Source organism: Seriola dumerili, unplaced genomic scaffold (genome assembly GCF_002260705.1).
Source record: "Seriola dumerili isolate Sdu_G_001 unplaced genomic scaffold, Sdu_1.0 BDQW01000149.1, whole genome shotgun sequence".
In the NCBI taxonomy this organism is placed as follows: Eukaryota; Metazoa; Chordata; class Actinopteri; order Carangiformes; family Carangidae; genus Seriola; species Seriola dumerili.
In genome coordinates, this window is record NW_019174404.1 from 3,963,043 (window position 1) to 3,982,233 (window position 19,191).

Here is a 19,191-nt window from a genome sequence, read left to right on the forward strand (position 1 = left end):
ATGCATGAAAGCAGAAGTACAGTACACTCATACTAACACAAGTGTGCACTATAACACATACATATCGTCGGAAATATACAAGACAGAGCGCACAGACTAGGAAGCTCTCAGATAGTGTACAATCCTCTTTTTAATAATTGAAAATGTTTAGAAACGTTTAATCTGCCTCCAGCTCCAGATGTGCACCAAAGTACATATAATAACAATGAGGGGGACATGAATGTCTGTACCAAATTCCCTGACAATTCAGCAACCAAAACCGTTAACCTTGTGGATGCACTAAAGAAGTCAAGGTATCACCAAAGTCGATAGGATTCATCCTCTGATGTCTGTACACATTTTCTTGGCAATCCATCCAGTATTTTTTGTAATTGAGATATTTCAGTCTGGACCTAAGTGGTGGTTTGTCTCATTTTGGTATCCCTAGTGCCCCATATCTGTTTCATAAGATTGGGCTTAAATCTGTTAAGATACATTTTCAACATCCTGCCTACAGACACATAAACATATGCAAACATATTCAACTAAAAACATAATCTGCTCAGTTAAGGTAACACAGCAGCTGCATGCACACATGGCACACTTGATCTTGATGAACTTACCCTAATTGAATGCATCTTGTACGTTCAGAAAATTCTCTGTACATAACGCCCCAGATGTGAAAGAGCAATGGGTGCAGCATGTTGTTTGTTTGTGTGTTGTTCCAGCTTTGGTGTGTAGTTGCCGGGACACACTTTCTTTTTTAGTTTTAATCTTTGATGATTCACTGTAATGTACAAGTTGTCTAAAACCTCAACCCTGTCATATGTTGTGTGAGCAATGCAGGATTTTGCTGTTGTTGTTGTTGAGGGTTGAAGGAATATTTCCCATGCAATGTCTAAAATCATCTACAGTAGAAAAACATGAGTTAAATTCGAGTTAAGAAAGAGGAAAATTAGCAGCTGCAACCTATGCAGGGACCAGTATGAATATTTATCAAGATGGAAATCCAGCTAGTCCAGACTTGTCATCTGTCTTGGTAGTCTTGGTATGCATTTGTTTACTGTAGGTGTTTAGAGAGACAGTTAAGGCTTTTCCTGTGGACCTCTGGGAGACGAAGGGAGTGTGTCCTTATAGCAGAAAAGAGAAGACAGAAAGAGGGAGGGAGGAGGAGGAGGTGGGTAGTTTCTTGCAGCCTGAGCATTTGGCTAAAGGGTGGAGACTCAGAGCAGCAGTAAGGAGGGAGGCAGGGAGGATCTCAGCTGGAGCAGAGAGAGGGAGAGGCATACAGAGAGAGGAGTGTGCGCTGAGTGTGGATGTACTCGCCTGCCTTGCTGACTGACTGTGTGTGTGTTTGTGTGTAACAGAAAGAGGGGAAATCGCGTGGATACTACTCCACAGGACTGGATGCATTCGGCATCACGGGAGGAGAGCACACACACACAAACAAAAAAAGGTAGGACTGTTTTTTTTTTTATTTTTTATATCATTATTATTTTAAAGCTATTATTTATGTTTTTCTGTTTTGGTGGCATCTGGGTTCATTTCATCCAAGACTGGGTGTGTTCCAGAGGAGGAGGGGGGTTTTTCATATCCACGCTGTCATTTTGTCAGCGCTCAAGGGGCGAGATTGATGCCGCTGGCTGGTTTACATCATGGAATCCCCTCCTCCCACTAAAATCTCCAAAAACCGCCTCGCTCTGAGGTGAGCGGCTGCTTTATTTTCCCCCATCTCTCACCTCCTTTCATACATGTGTGTATGTGAGGGGGTATAAGAGAATGGACTCCCTTGCTCCTTCCTCTTCTTCCTCCCTCCTTCTTCTTCCCTCAGGATTGGGCAGATCTTATAATGTGGAGCCAGAGGAATTAAGGGCATCTGTTTCAGAGGGATATTTGCACGAGCAGAGAGAATGAAAAAGAGACAGATGAAAAGGGGGGGATGTGGCATACAGAATGGGATGCTAAAGACAGAGACGGCGAAGGAAGGAGGAATCCCACAAGCCTCCTGTGTGTTTTTCCAGCCATTCTCAACCCTCTCGCCCTCCATACCGTGAGGAGAAAGCAGTCGACCACACACAAGCTCCATGTAGTGGTTGTATCAGGCAGATGGCTGGGAGAGAAGGAGGAGGAGGAGGAGGTGGGGGAGGAGAGGGGAGGTGTTTGGTGTTTTTATGTTGCTCATAGACAGATACCATCGCTGACAGTGGCATGCATTCGCAGGAAAACCGAGAAAACGAACACAGATGAGCTGTTTTTTCCCACTCTTAGCTCATCATGCGAAGGCATTGTCATGTACAACTCGCATTAAATCGTCCAATCTTGTGTTGTGTGTCACACATCCAGGCCTGTTACAAATACACGCAGCAAGTCAAAATTACGCAAGTGCTTACGTCCAGGCGGCTCATACTGTACCTTGAAGCCAAGCTGCTCCAAGGCCACAGATTCTTTCACACACGTCGATGTTGAGACTATAAGAGAGGTTCACAGAACTGTCCACCGTTACTCAAGAAACATCAAAAACCTTGAACACAATGGAAAGCATTAAGCGTTCCAGATAGAAAGCAGAGAGGGAGAAAAGGGAGAGTGATGGTGGAGAATTTGGAAAAATGAGCAGCCATCTATGCTTTATTGACCACTTTGACCTCTCCACTCCCTTCAACCAAAGAAATCTCCTCCTTTCAGGCCAAAGTATGAGTAGTTCTCCACAAGGCTGGGCTTCACAAAAGCATCTTTCTACGTGAAGTCATCTCAATATGAACTTGAAGCCTTAATGAACTTCAAAACGGACTGAATTGTTTCTCGGATGTTGAGTGCTTCCGAGGGAAGGTAACGTGAGGTAGAAGGATGTTATAACACTGAAGGTTTGACCTTTGTATAGCTGCACCTGTTTGCTGCTAACAGTGTTGATTTTGGTTTTAAAGCTTATTCAAGCGTGCTGTGGTTTGTTAACATAGAAGTGGCCAGAGCTGTTTGTAGAGCTTTGGAGAAATGCCAAATCAAGTGTTCAGTACAGTCAGAATCCTTGAGGGTAAAATAATTCTGCCTTCAAGGCTGAAGTCTTTATCAAGTCAAATCTCAAGTAAGTGAAGTGTCACAGAAGCCAGTTTTAAGTCTTAAGTCCTGACTTTTGTGACTTAAATCTAACTCAGGCTGTTTTTAGGTCTTTAGGACCAAATGCTAGCCCAAATTTTGTCCAACCAACTCGCAGCAGTCTTCTGATCTCTGTATCAGCCATTTATCTGATCTGTATTTTGGTGTGTTGGTATTTTTGGGCCAAGTCCAACCCAGTCTTAAGTCATGGCCGAAGTCCATGAGGGAAAAACATGACACTTGAATATTTTTACTTTCAAGTCTTTAGGGAGTCAAGTCTGACAGCTGTTGAATCGAAGTGAAGTCTCAAGGTGCTCTTGTTTTTGTGACTAAGGTCTGACTGAGGTCCCACTCTCAGGTCTACCTCAGCTGTTTTATTTCTTTGGAAACCAGTACAAGTCAAGTCACAAGTCTGTTCCAGATAAATGTTAAGTCTTGAACATTTTTGTTGTCAAGTTTCGAGTCAATTCTTTAGGGACTCAGGTCCGAAATAAGTCAAGTCTCACAGAAATCAAGCCTAAGTTCAGTTTGTCAGTAAGTCTGAATGGCATCCAAGTCTCCAGTCAAGTCTCAAGTCTTGTCCAACAGAGTCTGAAGTAAGGTCTCAGGTCCTTGAGGGCAAAGAGTTTAGGTTCAAGTGTTCAGCTGCTACTTGTATCAAATAAAGTTTTGTAGGTCTAATTGCCGACCTTACTGACTTTCAACGGACAAATACTCTCTATCTGTTTCTGACAGTTAAGATGAAATCTATGGCATGCAGTATCCTCCCTAAAGTAGATACACTTTCATTACTTTTCAGCCAGTTAGAGCAAGTCATGGTCTGAAACTCTCCAAGGAGCACACTCACACTCTCAGCAGAATCTAAACAAGCCCGGATGTTTGTAATATTGTTAACAGCCCAGGAGTCTGGCAGTGTTATTCTTGGCATGCTGATTGATTCCAGAGGAAAAGTATGTTTATGCCTCCTTACTCAAATGCAAAAATCCTGCTGATTCCTCACAGTTAAAGCACGGGGAAGAGAGCTTCATGTACACAAAAGATGCTGAAACTTTCACTTGTGACACAAGGCAGGAAGTTAACCTTTTAAATGTGTCGACCACACCGGCCACTTCCAAGTATGATTTCCAGAGTGGAAAAGAAGCTCCACACAATGGCTGGTTTCTTGCCTAGATGGCCAGGAAATTTAAGACAACTCTCTTAGTCAAAACCAAAATTCACCAGCATTACTTGGCTGGTGGCTGGTGTTAATTTTCCACCCTGGACACACAAAAGCACATGTGGTTTTTTTTGTATGCTTCCAAAGCTCTCTAAGTGTTCCTGTGACAGCAATGTTATTCATTGTTTCGACCCCACTAACTACGCTGCTGTTACATAACACACATATCAAAGGTTTTAAGCACGAGTCTTTAAACGTTTGAGGAAAAGAAAACCACTTGGTCATTGCTTTAATCTAACAAAGAAGAAACATGCCGGGCCTTGATCGTTTGATTTAATAAACATAATAGACCACATTTGCACTCCCTGAAGCAATAAGCATCCTCCCTGCTGCCTCCTTGACTCCCAGGGGATGCATCATTTCCTGGGCCACTGCCTTCTCACTTCCCCCCTTCTGAGACCTAGATTAACCCTCAACACACACACACACACACACACACACACACACACACACACACACACATATATACATACATGCTCATACACCACCACCTTTAAGATGGCAGGATTGGCAGTGCATGCTGGGGGTGGCACAGATGTCCGGGCTAATCGAATGGTCACGGGTGGTGGTGGTCTGACTGAGAGGCAGCAGCACGAGGTGAAACCAGATATAAACTGTCAGTAGCCCCTTTAAAATGAAATGAATAGATTGTATTAGTGTGAATACTGGATTTTATTTTGTTGTAGCTGCCAGCACCATCTCTTATTTAGTCACTAGTATTTTATTTTATTTATGTAGCATTTTATGAAAATACTGAAGATTTGAAACATAGTTTTCAGGTGCTTTATAATGGCCAGGGATTTCGTTTTTTCTAAAAGAAATCATGAATGAAACAAAACCACAAGCCTCCCTCCCACATACCGTATGGATCCAAACCACTGAGGTGCTTTTTATAGTTGAAAAAAACTTGACTCTCAGTACTCTTACCATCATGCTGTAGACACTCAATGTAAAGTGATAATATGATTTTCTTCTCAGGACTCTATTTGCACACATAAATTACATCTATCTCTACTGAAAAGAAATTAATTTGTTATAGTAGATACATTAAATTAACACTAATACAAGTTGGCAGAGACAGAACAAAATAGACAATTGATTGTGGACAGACATCTAGAACTTCATATGAAAATAACATGACTTCAAATGACAGATGCAAATTTAAAAGTCATTTTAAAATGAGACAAGATGAAGTAAAAAGAGGAAGGTGATAAATAATCTATCTGTACTCCTTCTGTTGCTAGTGTACTGTTAATAATAAACATTATTATATCGTTTCAAGCTCTTTTAAAGTATACAACTATGTCGGTGTTCCACAGCTAACAACTCTACAATACAGTGAAAAGTATACTTCAAAGTGCACATATGAGGGGTTAAGGGTGGAGTTTATTTTCATAATTGTTTTTCTTATCTAATTTAGCATCTAGTCTTTTAACATGTTTTTAGTGTTATTAATGAAATTGAAGAAAAGATTAGACCTCTAGGATACACTATTGTGGGAATAAACTGGATGTTGGAGATGTTGTGATCCTGGAGGCCAGGTCCAGGTCTAGGCCTAGTCCGGCTCAAAGCCCCGTATGTTCAGAAATAGTGACGTTGAAGGAGGCTCAGCTGTCACACTCAGCGTCATCTCCCCAGACGATCATGGCCTGACAGCTCTGCTCTCTGTGTCCCATCTCTTTCTCTTTGTGTTTGTGTGCACAGAGATCGGTGTCCTTTCCTCTATTCAAGGGCAGGGCTCTGTGCTATATTACATTCAATAGTCAATATCCTCTTGATCGTGTTCATTAATAACTCCGGAGGTCAGTTTTAAATTACTTCTCCTTGCTGCGGTCGCTGTAAAAGCCACTCTGGAAGAAGATACTACCGCCACATCTCAGTCTCTTTTATCTTCATGATAAACTTTATTCCTATTTTCAGCTTTTATTGTTTTTTCTCATTCTGCGCAACCTCTCCTATCAGTTTACGACACTGTAAATCTTTGTTTGGCTGAGTGGGCCCTTCTCTGCCTTTTGTTTCACAGTGACATCGCAGAGTGTACTTCATTGTCCTATGACACACTGAGGATGGTACACTCACTCGGTCACACTGTGAGGGCTCTGATGACTGAACTGTCTGCACGGGTGTGAATGCTTTTGCATGCTCATGCTCCCCTGCCATTTTGTCTTTTAAGAAATAATTTTAAAAAATGGCTCTGTGTTTCTGAAAATCCGCAGTGTGGTTCAGGATTAATTTTGTGTGTTTTGTAGTAAAACACAAAAAAGTAACGACTCACTCAGCACAGAAGAGGGCTGTGTCAGCTTTTACAGTTACAACTGGAACCGGGAGGTTTTTTTGTGCGATAAACAAAGTCGCATCCCAGTTTTTCCTTGAGCATGACATGCATCAGCCTTATTTAAAGGGTCAGTTCACTCGAATTACAGAAAACATTTTCTCATTCACCTCTAGTTCTATCTGAACCCTGCAGATTTTTTTTCATTCATTGGAAGAACTGAGATAAAGTCATGGCTCTCAGTTCAAATGGCCTTCAACAACATAATTAAGACGCAGTTGACCAGTGCAGGTCCAAACATAGCTTAGTAACCAGAACTAGACACAGCAGGCTAGTTGAGGTTTGGATTTCTTTTCTCAACTTGCTGGATTTTTGTAAATCAGTTTCTCACCACAACAAAAATTTTACTTTGTGTTTGTCTGCTAATGTAAACTGCAGATGTTGTTGTTGTTGTTGTCTAATTGATTAACTTACTACCTACAGTTGCAACAAAGCATTACTTCCAACGCCAAGAAGCACATCATCAACTGACTACATATGTTTGTAGGGTCACAAGTTATGTCATAAAAAGCCTTCACGGCTAGCACACCTACTGAAGTATGTCTTCGTTGTGGTGAAGATGGTCCTGGATGCTATGAGAGTTTAGGATAACGTTAGCAGATAAGTAAGGTAGATAAGCAGTTCAACAAGTTTATGTTAGAGTTAAATAATAGTCTGTCTTAATCATGGATCAAATAGCTGTTGAGGATGCTGATTGTCTGCTTGAGACATTTAACTTTAGCCTCAATATTTTACCATTTTTTACCATTATCTCATGTCAGCTGGAAACATTAGCTAGCTACTACAGCAGATAAAATGTGTTAGCAACTGATGTAATTTCAGCCGGCAAAATCAACCACCAGTTAGAGATGGGAAACTTCTAATGTCTACCGGACATCAAGGACACATTAAAATATTAATTGTAATCTGCATCATATCATGTAAGGATGAAAAGATAGACAAGTACAGCAACAGTAACTTGTGGGGACCGGGCCTAGCAAATGGTCAGTTGAACATCCATTCTCGTATACACAAGGCTTATGCGGCCCTTAAAACTTAGCCCCAGTTATCTCTGAGCAGTGGTCCCATCCTGCCTCCTCTCAGTCCCTGCAGACCCTCACAGGTTAATCACTGGCTCTCCAGGGTCCAGATGGCTGAGCCAGGGACAGATTTTTAATTACCACGCTCTGATTTCACACCCTGGGCATCACAGAGGACAGAACACTCCCTGCCAAGCCGCCTTAATTTCTCTCTTTGGATGGTGTAAAGGAAAAAAAGACAGGATAATAAGGTGTGCACTACAGAAAGAAAAAGGCGGAGGGAGAGCCGAGCCGAGAGTCAGCGTGTGTGGGAGTACGTGAGAGATCGTCACTCTCGACAGGCCAGGAATTATATTTTCCTCACCAGGATGTTTCCTGCGGCGCTTAATCACCCTTTAAGTCAGCGACACCCAGAGTCGAGCAGCAGCTATAATCACATCTGTGGATGGCCTCGTCACGAACACAGACCCCCCGAAAAACCCCGGAGGATGGGGTTCAAAACAGCTCCAAATGGCAGGGGAAGGATGGCGGAGGGGGTCAGATTGATTCGGTGGTGTTAGCAGCAGGACGGACCATGCTGGGGGTGTTTCAGTCCCATCAATGAACACCTGTTGGCAACAGAGGGAGGGATGGGAAGCAGAAGGCTGGAACACAGGAGAAAAATGGATCACCAGTCACATCCCATAATGCATCTTTCTTTTTTTCCCCTCAGTGCGGTTCACTTCAAGATCTTTCACCAGCATAAAGTAGAGAACAATATTGCAAAGCATTAACATAAAAAAGTGCTTGCTTTCTTTGTTTTAACTCTCTCTCTCTCATCCCCTGATCTTGCTGCTGATCTTACTGTAACATAAATATGATGACACAAACAGTCCGTAAGGAAAATCAAATTGAGCAACTTCTTTTTCTTTTTTAGGAACTGTCGACTTTCTTGACTATTTACAGCATACAATAAACTGATCTAAGACTAGAGAAAAAACAGTGAAAGATGCAAGGCTGCAGTCAGGACTTGGATTTGATATCACACTGACACTTCAGTTTATGACTTTTCAAATGTCATAATACAAATCCTCACTTTTCTACAGTGAAATGTGAAAACGGCAAAGAACTAAGGACCGCTGATTTAATTTGAATAGCTATAAGTTTTTATGGATCACAGGACTACCTCTATGGGAAAGGTGTTGCTCGTAGTGATGATCCCACAAATAATCACCTGACTCTGCAGTTCCCCTTAGCTCAGTGGAGTGTCTTAGTGTCTTTCAGCTCACTTTTTTGGTTTTACAGCTCACAGCATTACTGTTTTGGTTCAATAATTTCTGTTAACTACCTGCCCAATATCAAACGGCATACAGACAAAGTTAGCAACTAGTCAATGACCATTAAGTAACACTTAGTAGCTAAAGAGACAAATATTTTCCTGAGGGGTTGGATGGAGACTAAAAACAGAGCTATGAGGAGAGTGCATATTGGATTAACATTCCTCAGGTGGCTGTAAACAACTCTCCAAATGATTGATAATGTTATTTTGTGTCTGTGCGGTGTGTACCTAGGCAACCGTTTGCTATCAAGTATGCCACGTGAACTTGAAGACATTGTCTCCACTGCCCCCAAGTGGCCATAAAACCAGTAAATGCACATTTAACCTCAAAAAACATCTTTGCCTGATTAATCATGGATTTTCAAATGCATGCTCTACACGTTCAGACTTTTAGATGTAGCTGGCAGCCATTGTTTTCCACTATTTTCTGTACAACATAACATCCATTAGGAAACTTTTGGAACTTGCCTGAGTTGTGTGATCCATCACAGTAAAAATTTTTGCGCTATAATTGCATCTTGATCAATGCAGATTGATTTAAACAATGCGCTGCATTATCTCCTAATGATAGTGTGCCTTTGATAAAAATGAATGCAAACTTGCTGTTCAAAGAGATGGATTACTCAGCTCAAGCAAGTTTCATGAGTGCACTAATGGATTTTTATAATGTATGGAAATGAATGGAAACCAATGGATGCCAGCAATGGTAGACAAAGTACATCTACATTTCAAAAACACTGCATCATTGTCTGCAAAATTATCAACTGTAATGTTGGATAGATACTAAATGGGGCTGAAATGGTTCTTTAAACATTCAGCACAAACTGAACACAAATTCAGTGGAAGCACAGACTCTGCAAATGATAAAATCTTTGCCTTAACTTTCATATCCCCACCACTTCCAAACCGGCAGCACTCAACAGACAATTACATTTTTCCTGAGAAACTCCCTAATGTAAATGTGAGTCTGATGACAGATGAGCCGGATGTGTGAGACTGAGCACACACTCAGAGCAAATAAAACTTGCTCACAAGTTACAGGTAACGTGACTGTGGCTGTTTGTCATCTTCCCTGCCCTCAGCAATAATGGTGTTTCGTTGTAATTGAGTCATACATAGTTTTACATATTTTCTGTATAAAAGACTCCAGAAACAGTGTCGGTTTGGTAAAATGTAAAAGAACTGACACAGAAATATGTGACCGAAAAAAGAAGATTGTCCTTTTCCATTTGGAATGGGAAACATTTAATATTGTGTAGATGATTGATTAAAAAATGATATTATTTTCTTTTAAATCTAACTTTTTGCCATTTTAGACAGGCAAAGTTCTACTGTAGTTAGTTGTTTTTAGTTAGTCATTAAGAAAATATCATATTTAAGACAGTAGATAGTAGATCTTTTCTAGTGAAAAACGGCAAGACAATCTTGCCACACACTGAAGCACTCCAGCGAATACTTTAAGAATCACTGCGCTGATTAAATTATTGTACGTCTTGCATAACACAGTGTAACTGTGTAGATTAATGGCTCCAGTGAATCAGGACTGGTGACAGTGCACTGCAGTAAGAGCTCCTGCTCTCTCTTTTATTTGTTTTTTAAACTCTAAGCAGTTTCAGTGTCTCCAGAATACTCCGGCGCAGGGCTTTGGCCGCTGTTGGCAAGGTTTTGTTAATGGATGCCTCACTGTAACGTTGCTTTAATGTTGTGTGCTGCCATGATTTACGATGGGTGGAATTCCCTTCCTCTGCAGATCTGCTCATGCAGGGTAATTGGCCCATTTATCAGAAGCAGCAGAAAACCGAGCTGCAGAGTCACAGATGCATTAAGAACAAATCTGTTGGACCAGAGAAAGAGAGACGGAGGAGCAAATAGAAAGAAAGAAGAAGAGGAGAGGTGAAGAGGTCAGCACGGACAGAAGCTCAACTTGAAGCAATAGTTTTTTTGGGAAATACATGTATTCACTTTCTTGCCAAGAGCTGAGAAGATTGACACTGCTCTTGTGTGTTCATTCGCTCACACACACAACACATAATCTAATTTGTTTAATCCATACAAAAAACAAAGTGTAAATATGGCAAGTTTTGGTTTCATGGGTGGTTATGTGACGGACTATTTCCTGGCCAAGAGCAGTGACTTCCTTAAATAGTGTAGCACATAGACTAGTCTTTATGCTAAGCTAAGCTAATCAGCTGCTGGCTGTAACTTCATATTTAGTGGACAGACATGAGAATGAAATTGATCTTCTCATGAAACTCAAATAAGCATATCTGCCAAAATCTACTATTATAATTTCACAACTAAGACCTAATTAAATATTTTTAGTTCTAACTATTACCAATAACTAAAAATAAAGTCATTTGTCCTGGGCCAAAAAACACAGCTTGTTTTTTTACTTTGCTTTTTGTATGATTTTAGAGATGCTGTTGTTACCTTTGGACAGAGCTAGGGTAGCTGTTTCTCCCTCCTTCCAGTCTTTGTGTTGACTGTAAAGACATAAGAGTGATATCAATCTTCATATAAAACTTTTTTTTTAAGTTAATTTCCCAAAAATGTTGCACTATTCCGTTAAACCCATTAATTAATTTGCTCCCTTGGTTCCTTTTGTACTTTGTTGTTGTGTTTCTTCATCAGTCTAAGAACGAATTGTGACATTCTGACACAGTGATCAGAAGACAGAGGCTACACGCACACACACATGCACACACACACGCACGCACGCACACACACACATAAGCCTCGGTGTAATTTATCTGGAATGCAGAAATGAAAGTGCACAGAGCTTCTGCCTCTGATCAGCCTCTAAATGTCACTGTCTTCTACTCTCTTTATCTCTTTCTCTCCGTCTGCAGAGAGCGCGGCGGACACAAACTGCTGACTGAACTGCAGGCAGACACTGGGGCAGAGTGCGGAGGAGTAAGCAGACAAGGTAAGTCAAGACAAGAGAAAAAGGCAATGCAGCATGCGAATATCAGCCAGTTTCATAATATTACAGCATGAGAGGTCAGTTTTTGAATTAATGGCGACAGTTTCCGCAAAGTTGTCAACAGCTGACACAGTGAAGGCCGTGTCCATCTGAATGCATTATTTATCTGCGCCTGTTGAGATGTCACAGTTATCAGCATGTTGACACCATGTGCAACATCTCAGGATGGTATTTTGAGCAGCTGAGAGATAGGACGGAAGGAAGGAAGTACAAGAGGTTTTATGATAACAGAGGTGAGCTGCAGTAAAATTCTGTGCTGAAAGAAATGGAAAACCATCTTCTAAAGCTAAAACTACAGGCAACTGTACACTGATTATCATTCAATTTAAACCCTTTTAGTTGCCTTCCAGGTACCAGCTATGCGCCACCCCTACCCCTCCCTCTCTACATATGAAAATGTCAGGGTGGCATTTTCACACGCTCCACCGACAATAAACAGGAGCGTCGATGTAGTGACAGCTCTGCTAAATAGCTTATCTTTACACATTTAGCTTTTTTAAAACATATTTTTGCACATCCAAGTTTGTATTTGTTTTTAAAATATAATTGAACTGAAACACAAATAGCACTGCTCCTGGCCAAGAAATAATCCAGCACATCACCTCCCGTACCACTGTCATTCAGACACAACAGAAATTTGAAAAGCACCTACTTTCATGTCAGTTTTCAGGGGGTTTTAGCCACACGGGCAGCGTCTCCAGGGATGTAAGCGTGCTAACATGCAAAACTAAGATGGTGAGCATGATAAACATAATACCTGCTAAACATCATCGTATTAGTATCAACATTGTGAGCATGTTAGTATGCTGACATTAGCATTTAGCTCAAAGCAAAGTCACTAGCATAGCTGTGGACTCTTTCACTTTCAGCAGTGTCTTGAACTTATTTTATTATTAGTATTTTGATTATGAATCTTTGATTTTTTTTAGCTGACATGATAAACTATTTTATGTAGTAGATGATCTCTCCAATGACAGGATAGGTAACGAATGTGATGAGTGTTTCTCTCCTTCTTATTCAAGACCCTTAAGGACGTGTGTCCATATAGCGTTTTTTATTTTTATTTTTATTTTTTTTCCTGGCAGAAAAGCGGTGGCAGGGCACTTTCTTTTATGATGTTTACCTATATATACTTATATATTTCCATCATGTTTCCCTGTCAGCTTCACACAAACTAGGCTATTGTCTCAGTGGCTGATTATTTTCTGTAAAAACTAAAGACCTACTTTTTCATAGACATCCCAGAAACCTTAAAGCGTGACATCTCTCCCTATCAATAGTCTGGTGATACGCTGGCCTGTTTTGACATCTCCCCTGAGTGTTGAAACAATATTCTGGCCTCAATATGAAACACGACTAATTTCTACTCAGAGTTGTCAATCATGCCCTTGTAGTAAGTCTCTGGCCTATTTTTATTTTGGTGAGGGACAAAACTGAGGTTTTCATTCAAGAATCACAAGATATTTGTGCAAAATTCTCCTCAAAGTTGTTTAAATTACATAATTTTAAACCTAAAACATAACATAAAATGCACTGTCTGCTCTGTCTGCTGGAAAGTTGGCATATGGCTTCCACACAGGGAACCCAGATTATTGTTTTTTTAACCCCACAAACATCAATACGCTGAACCCAGGAGCCTGTTGTGAGGAAATAATCCAAAAATCCCTACAGTTGGTGTAAACAAGATCTGTGTGTCCTTTCTTTGGTCTCTTTCTTTAGTATTTCCTCTGCTGTTGAAAGCAATACAAAAGAAATAGTAGAGAAATAATTTTCTCAGTAACATTTGGCCACTTGATTTTGTTGTAAAACTGTGTTACCTTACTTCATTCATAAGAAGAGGAATCCAACATTTAATTCCTTCAAGAACTGATCTCAATAACAACACAATGGATATTTTGACAACTACCTCAGCTTGAATTAAAGCACTATAACCGTAAAAGGTGAAGCACTCCTCAGAGTTAGAACAGCCAGGATCCCTCAGCTGCACTGACTATAAAACCTGATGTTTATACTGCACTGTTAATACTGCACAGTCTGCTGCAGGTTGAGCTCGTAAATCCTCTTCAGATTGTCATTTGGTTTTGCACTGACATCGGTTCGAGATATTCCAGCTCAGTTCGGAGGATGTTTCAGCCTCTAAAAATATGGGAATCAAGTAAATACTGTAAATTTTCACTTAAACGTCTGTCTTAAAATGGCAAAGAGTAATATACAAGTCTATCTACCCTCATACTCTGTGTAAAAACACTCTACATTACTTCAGTGTAACGTGGACAAATCCTTTACTGTAAACACTGACAACCTCAAACCTGAAGTCCTGAAGCTCTTTTGCTGCTTTTCTCTCTTATGTTGAATGTTGTTGTGTTTAAGACATATAATCATTTGAAGACAACACATTAGGTCATTTTGATTTTCTTACCTTTATAGATTTTTAAAAAAATGAATTGATTAATTTAAAAAAAAACAAAAACATCAAATAACTGCTTTATAATGAAACATGCATTGCGGGCTCGGGTCAGTGTGACAGCAGAGATTCCTGCAGCAGTTTACCGGCCTGATGAGCAGGTGTGCCTCCGTGGAGCATCAATATTCATGCTCAGCTCCTGCACCTCGCTGAGATCAGCCTCAACCCCACACTGAGTCGTACCACAGAGCATACAGACGGATGACGGATGGGGGGGGGGGGGCAGGGAGGATTGATCACACACCAAGGATGATGCTGTTTGAGAACGCCCGCAGCTTGATCCATTTAATCAAAGAGGTTATAAAAGGCAGAGGAGCAACTGAGGACATGACACTAAAACTGTACCAAAATAGTCAGGTGACAAACGTAAGGAAAAGCAGACGCTTCTCTACAAGGAACAAGGCCTCACTGAATGAATATGAAAATGAAGTGAATTGTATGTCGCCACATCTCAACCCAACTGAAAGCTTTTGGGAGCTTTTGGAGTGAAGTGTCAGACAATCATTAAAACTGTGACTTTGGACAAACCAACCAGAACCACTGCCAGCTTCAAATGTTTGAACCTTAAAGCTGCTCTAATCAAATATATGTTACTCATACTGACCAATCAAGAGAGAATATCATCCGACTCTCTAGTTTCCCTCAGCTTTATGCAGCGTTTTAGCATCTTTCAGCTCTTTGTTTTGGTTTTCAGGCCTGCAGCTGTTTCAGTTCACAGTGCCATTTCTCATCAGCATAATTCAGCAACAGGCAGCGGTTTGCAGAAAGAAAAAAAAATCACATAAGCCCACTGCTTGCTACTTGCGCAGCACCAAATAGCTGACATGCAAACTTTGCAGCTTTACCAAACACTTTCTCCTGAAGATGCAGTATTTAATTTGCTTCCCAAAGTGGTCCTGATGTTTTCTTTAGCAGCGTTCACAGTTTATTTGTGTTTATTTATTTTGATAATGTGATTATGTTTTGTCCATTGTGAAAGCATTAATCAGCCAGCCCAGTTAGAATTAGTGTACAGTTTGTCATTGGGACTATTTTTGTCCCAAACTGACAAGAGCCTTCACTGCCACCTCAATGGCTCCATCAAAACTAATCCTTAGAATAAACTGGGACTTAATGAGTCGTTCGCTGGTAAAGATTTTGCGAGCCAACAACAAATCATGGTTCAACTTGGAGTGAAAGTTAAAACCTTCTTTCAAAATAATAATAAAAAAACAGTGCTATTTTTTTTAATGGATACTCTGAAGTTGACTTACTGGTTCTCAAACGTGTCAGATAAAGCATTGGGCTTTCTTTACATCTGCCGCCCAAGAGGTGACCTGACTAACAACCAAACAAACTACATCAGTCCATTGATTTATCGCCGTTCTCATGAGGCAGAGCACTGACACTGTGCCCTTGTGTGCCCTTGTGAAACCACCACAATCAGTACAAAATGAGTTTTCATCTCTGAAACCAGTAACGTTACTTATCCGTTTATCTACTGTAAATATAGTGCTGGACAAAGCGCTGCCCCCTCACTCTCCTCCCACCTTCTCTGCCTCCCCCTCACTGTCATGGGCTGCCTAGCAACTGACACCATAAATAATATGCCTGTGTCTGTGGTCTGTGTGTGTGTGTTCACAGGCATGTGATAATAAACAGGGTATCTCTTACCAGCACTCCTCTTTGCGTGCCTGCTATATTATAGTGCTCGTCTTCATCAGTGACACACTGTGGGTGAACTACAATGTTTGGGATGTTTAAATCTCTCGCTCCTCTCTGCAGACAGAGCACAGGAGACCTGACTGATAGTGCCCATGGCGAGCAATAACACAGCCAGCATTGCACAAGCCAGGAAGCTGGTGGAGCAGCTGAAGATGGAGGCCAACATTGACAGGATAAAGGTGAGTTGACACGTTCATTTATTTATTAATTTATTTTTCTTGCACCATCCAGGAAGCCCTTGGTTTCCCTCCATGCAAATTTTAGATTACAATCAATTTGCATAGAGTATAAACTTTACTCCAACACAGCAGGTAATCCATAACGATCAATACTTTGTCAAACTTATATTACTATTACATAATGAAGGTGGAAGCATGTCTCGTTTTAAATATATTTGCTTGTGTTGTGGTGCTTGCAGGAAGCGCCAAAAGTTTTCTACATTTTTCACAGCAGATATTTTCATGTGATTGCAGCAAAGCGCTCTTACAACATTAATTACATCAACAGTGCAGTATATGTGTTACCCAAGACCAAGGTAATGTGCATTCTCACTCACTGGAGTGTCTTATTGGGACACTTGTTGGAACTGAGCCATTGTTAACGTTATTAATAACATCTGTACTTTCCCTGTTAGGAGAAGTCAGAACATCTGATGTGAAGGAAAGTAGTTTGAGGCTTGAAAATCGTCTGAAAAGAGCAAATTTAGAAAGTAAAAGCTGTTTTGGTTCATTTCTCACGTTACATATCTTAATGCTTACCTTTTAATGCTAACCTTGTTTGTGTTTGTCAGTATTAATAAAGTAAAAGTACGCTATTTGCAGTAAAGGAGCTCAGTCTGAGTTCCAGATTTCTGAATCACTGACCATATTTCTGATTTGTTGAGTAATTTAATGTGATTACATGGTTAATGACGTGACGTATGGTCCTTAAAAGCAGCACTGAGGCCCCAAATTACAACAAGACATTACTGAGAAGTCTGAGCTTACTCAAGAAATCATTGATGTCACTTTGGTGATTTACTTTACACAAGATTAAAATGAAAATGATTTGTTAATACAGCTTTATGTACTTGTTAATACCTGGTGCTAACTCTGCTCAAAGTTTTTTTTTAAAATCCACCTACCAGCTCCTTTAAAGCTCACGAAAAAACACTTTTTATTTTGTTTGTTTGTGGATCTGTTTCCGCCTGTTTCTAGTCTCTATGCTAAGCTAAGCTAACCTGCTGCTGGTTGTAGCTTCTTATTTTCCGTACAGACACGAGAGTGGTATCAATCTTCTCATCAAACTCAAACAAATAAATATATTTCCCAAGGTACTGTCCGTTAATGTCAGTGTATATTGACCTGTGTATATATATATATAAATATATATATATGTGTGTATGTGTGTGTTTTTTAAATCCAGGTGTCAAAAGCAGCGGCAGACTTAATGTCATACTGCGAAGCCCATGCCAAAGAGGACCCTCTGTTATCGCCGGTGCCAGCGTCAGAGAACCCGTTCAGGGAGAAGAAGTTCTTCTGTGCCATCCTGTAAACCCGGCAATGCCCTTCAGCAGTCTGCTCAGTGTGGGACTTTGAACGCGGACGTTCAAAATACGTAGAAATCTTCTAGTAGGAGGGCACAGTGATTATTGCCCCCTTTGTCGAACGGCACCTAAAGAGTGCAAAAATTAAAACCACAGAGTTAACATGTAACCATTAAAGGGGTTGTGATTGCTTTGTTGAGGGGTGTTGCAGCATGTTGAAGGGGTCTCTGCTTTTAGATGACACAAAAGGGATGATGATGACGAGGAGGAGGAGGAGGAGGAGGAGTATGATGATAACCCAGAGACGTGATGGACAACCAGTCAACCTAACAAGTATTCAGGTTGTGATGTGTACAAAACAAAAAATAGATAAAATGAGAATAAAAATATTTTGTGGTTCTTTTGGGACTTCCAAATGTTCTGTTAAATGGTTTGTGGGTGGATCGAGCTGCGTAGGACAGGAAACAAAAATACACCTTCCACTAGACACCACCTGATTATTGGAATGTTTTTTTTAAGTTGTTTATTTTATGTTTATTTGAACTTTACCTATCACCTAGATATCTTTCTATACCTGTACGTGATTACTGAAACTGCTCTGTTAACTTTTTTTTTTTTTTTTTTTTTTTTACACCAACAGGTTATTGAGAGCTTTTTTAATGGGATGTTTGAAACATTCAATTCTGTGATTCTCTTTACAAATACCTTTCTGAAAATCAGTCTCTGTGTATCAACATCTATCTGGCAAATGTGATACAGTTTGTCTCCTTCAGATACAAACCCTCTTTCTACTCTTTGTATAAAATGACTAGCAAGTAAACTGTGCTGTGCTGTGAGTTCTGAACGTTTGTGTTTGTATCATTAACTATTGCATGAAATGGACAAACGGTCATCTCTCTTTCCTTTCGTGTGAAGATTGTATGAAACAGGGGCAGCCTCCATATGGAAGTGCCAAAAAAAATATTAAAACAAAAATGATTCAATGTGGACTCAACAAGGAACATCTCTCAAATATAAATAACACTGGTGACGGTTTTAAGCTTTGCATTGCAGGCTGGGAAAACACAGGTGCTGCAGCGCTTTCACAATCTTGAGATACTATTTAGATGATTCACTACTGAAGATTGTTGGTTTGGGATTAAGATATTGCATTAAATCTCTTTAAATTTAGGGAAAAAACATTTTGTATGTAAATGTATGACAGTGTCATAAATATTCTATATCTAAGTGAAGCTGTATGAGGCTCAGGCTAAAAGAAATATAAAAACTTAGGACACATGTTTTCATGGTTGCATCGTTGCAAATGGAAATATAATTAGATATAAGATTCCTTGTAATTCACCCTGACATCCAGTTTTTGGCATCTTTCACAACTCTAGAGTTTCAAATAAAGTTTTCTGGCTTAGATTAGTGCTTAGTTGCACAATAGAAGTTTGTGAAAATGGATGGAGCAGAGAGCCTGGCAGTTAGAGAGGTTAAATCACTGACTGTACAGAACTGTTTTTTCTCTTCAGAGTGAGCATGGCTGTTCTGCTGCAGGAGACAATGCGCCCCCTACAGG

General features: G+C 40.3%; 1 protein-coding gene across 1 annotated transcript; it reads left to right on the forward strand.

Annotated features, from left to right (window-relative positions):
• The first annotated feature begins 1,228 nt into the window (after nt 1–1,228).
• gng2 (G protein subunit gamma 2) lies at nt 1,229–18,613 on the forward strand. Its single transcript, XM_022750678.1, has 4 exons — nt 1,229–1,435; nt 11,804–11,880; nt 16,166–16,284; nt 17,510–18,613. Exons 3-4 carry the CDS (start codon nt 16,198–16,200, stop codon nt 17,636–17,638), a joined length of 216 nt encoding a protein of 71 aa, XP_022606399.1. The 5' UTR covers nt 1,229–1,435; nt 11,804–11,880; nt 16,166–16,197; the 3' UTR covers nt 17,639–18,613.
• The last annotated feature ends 578 nt before the right edge of the window (nt 18,614–19,191 follow it).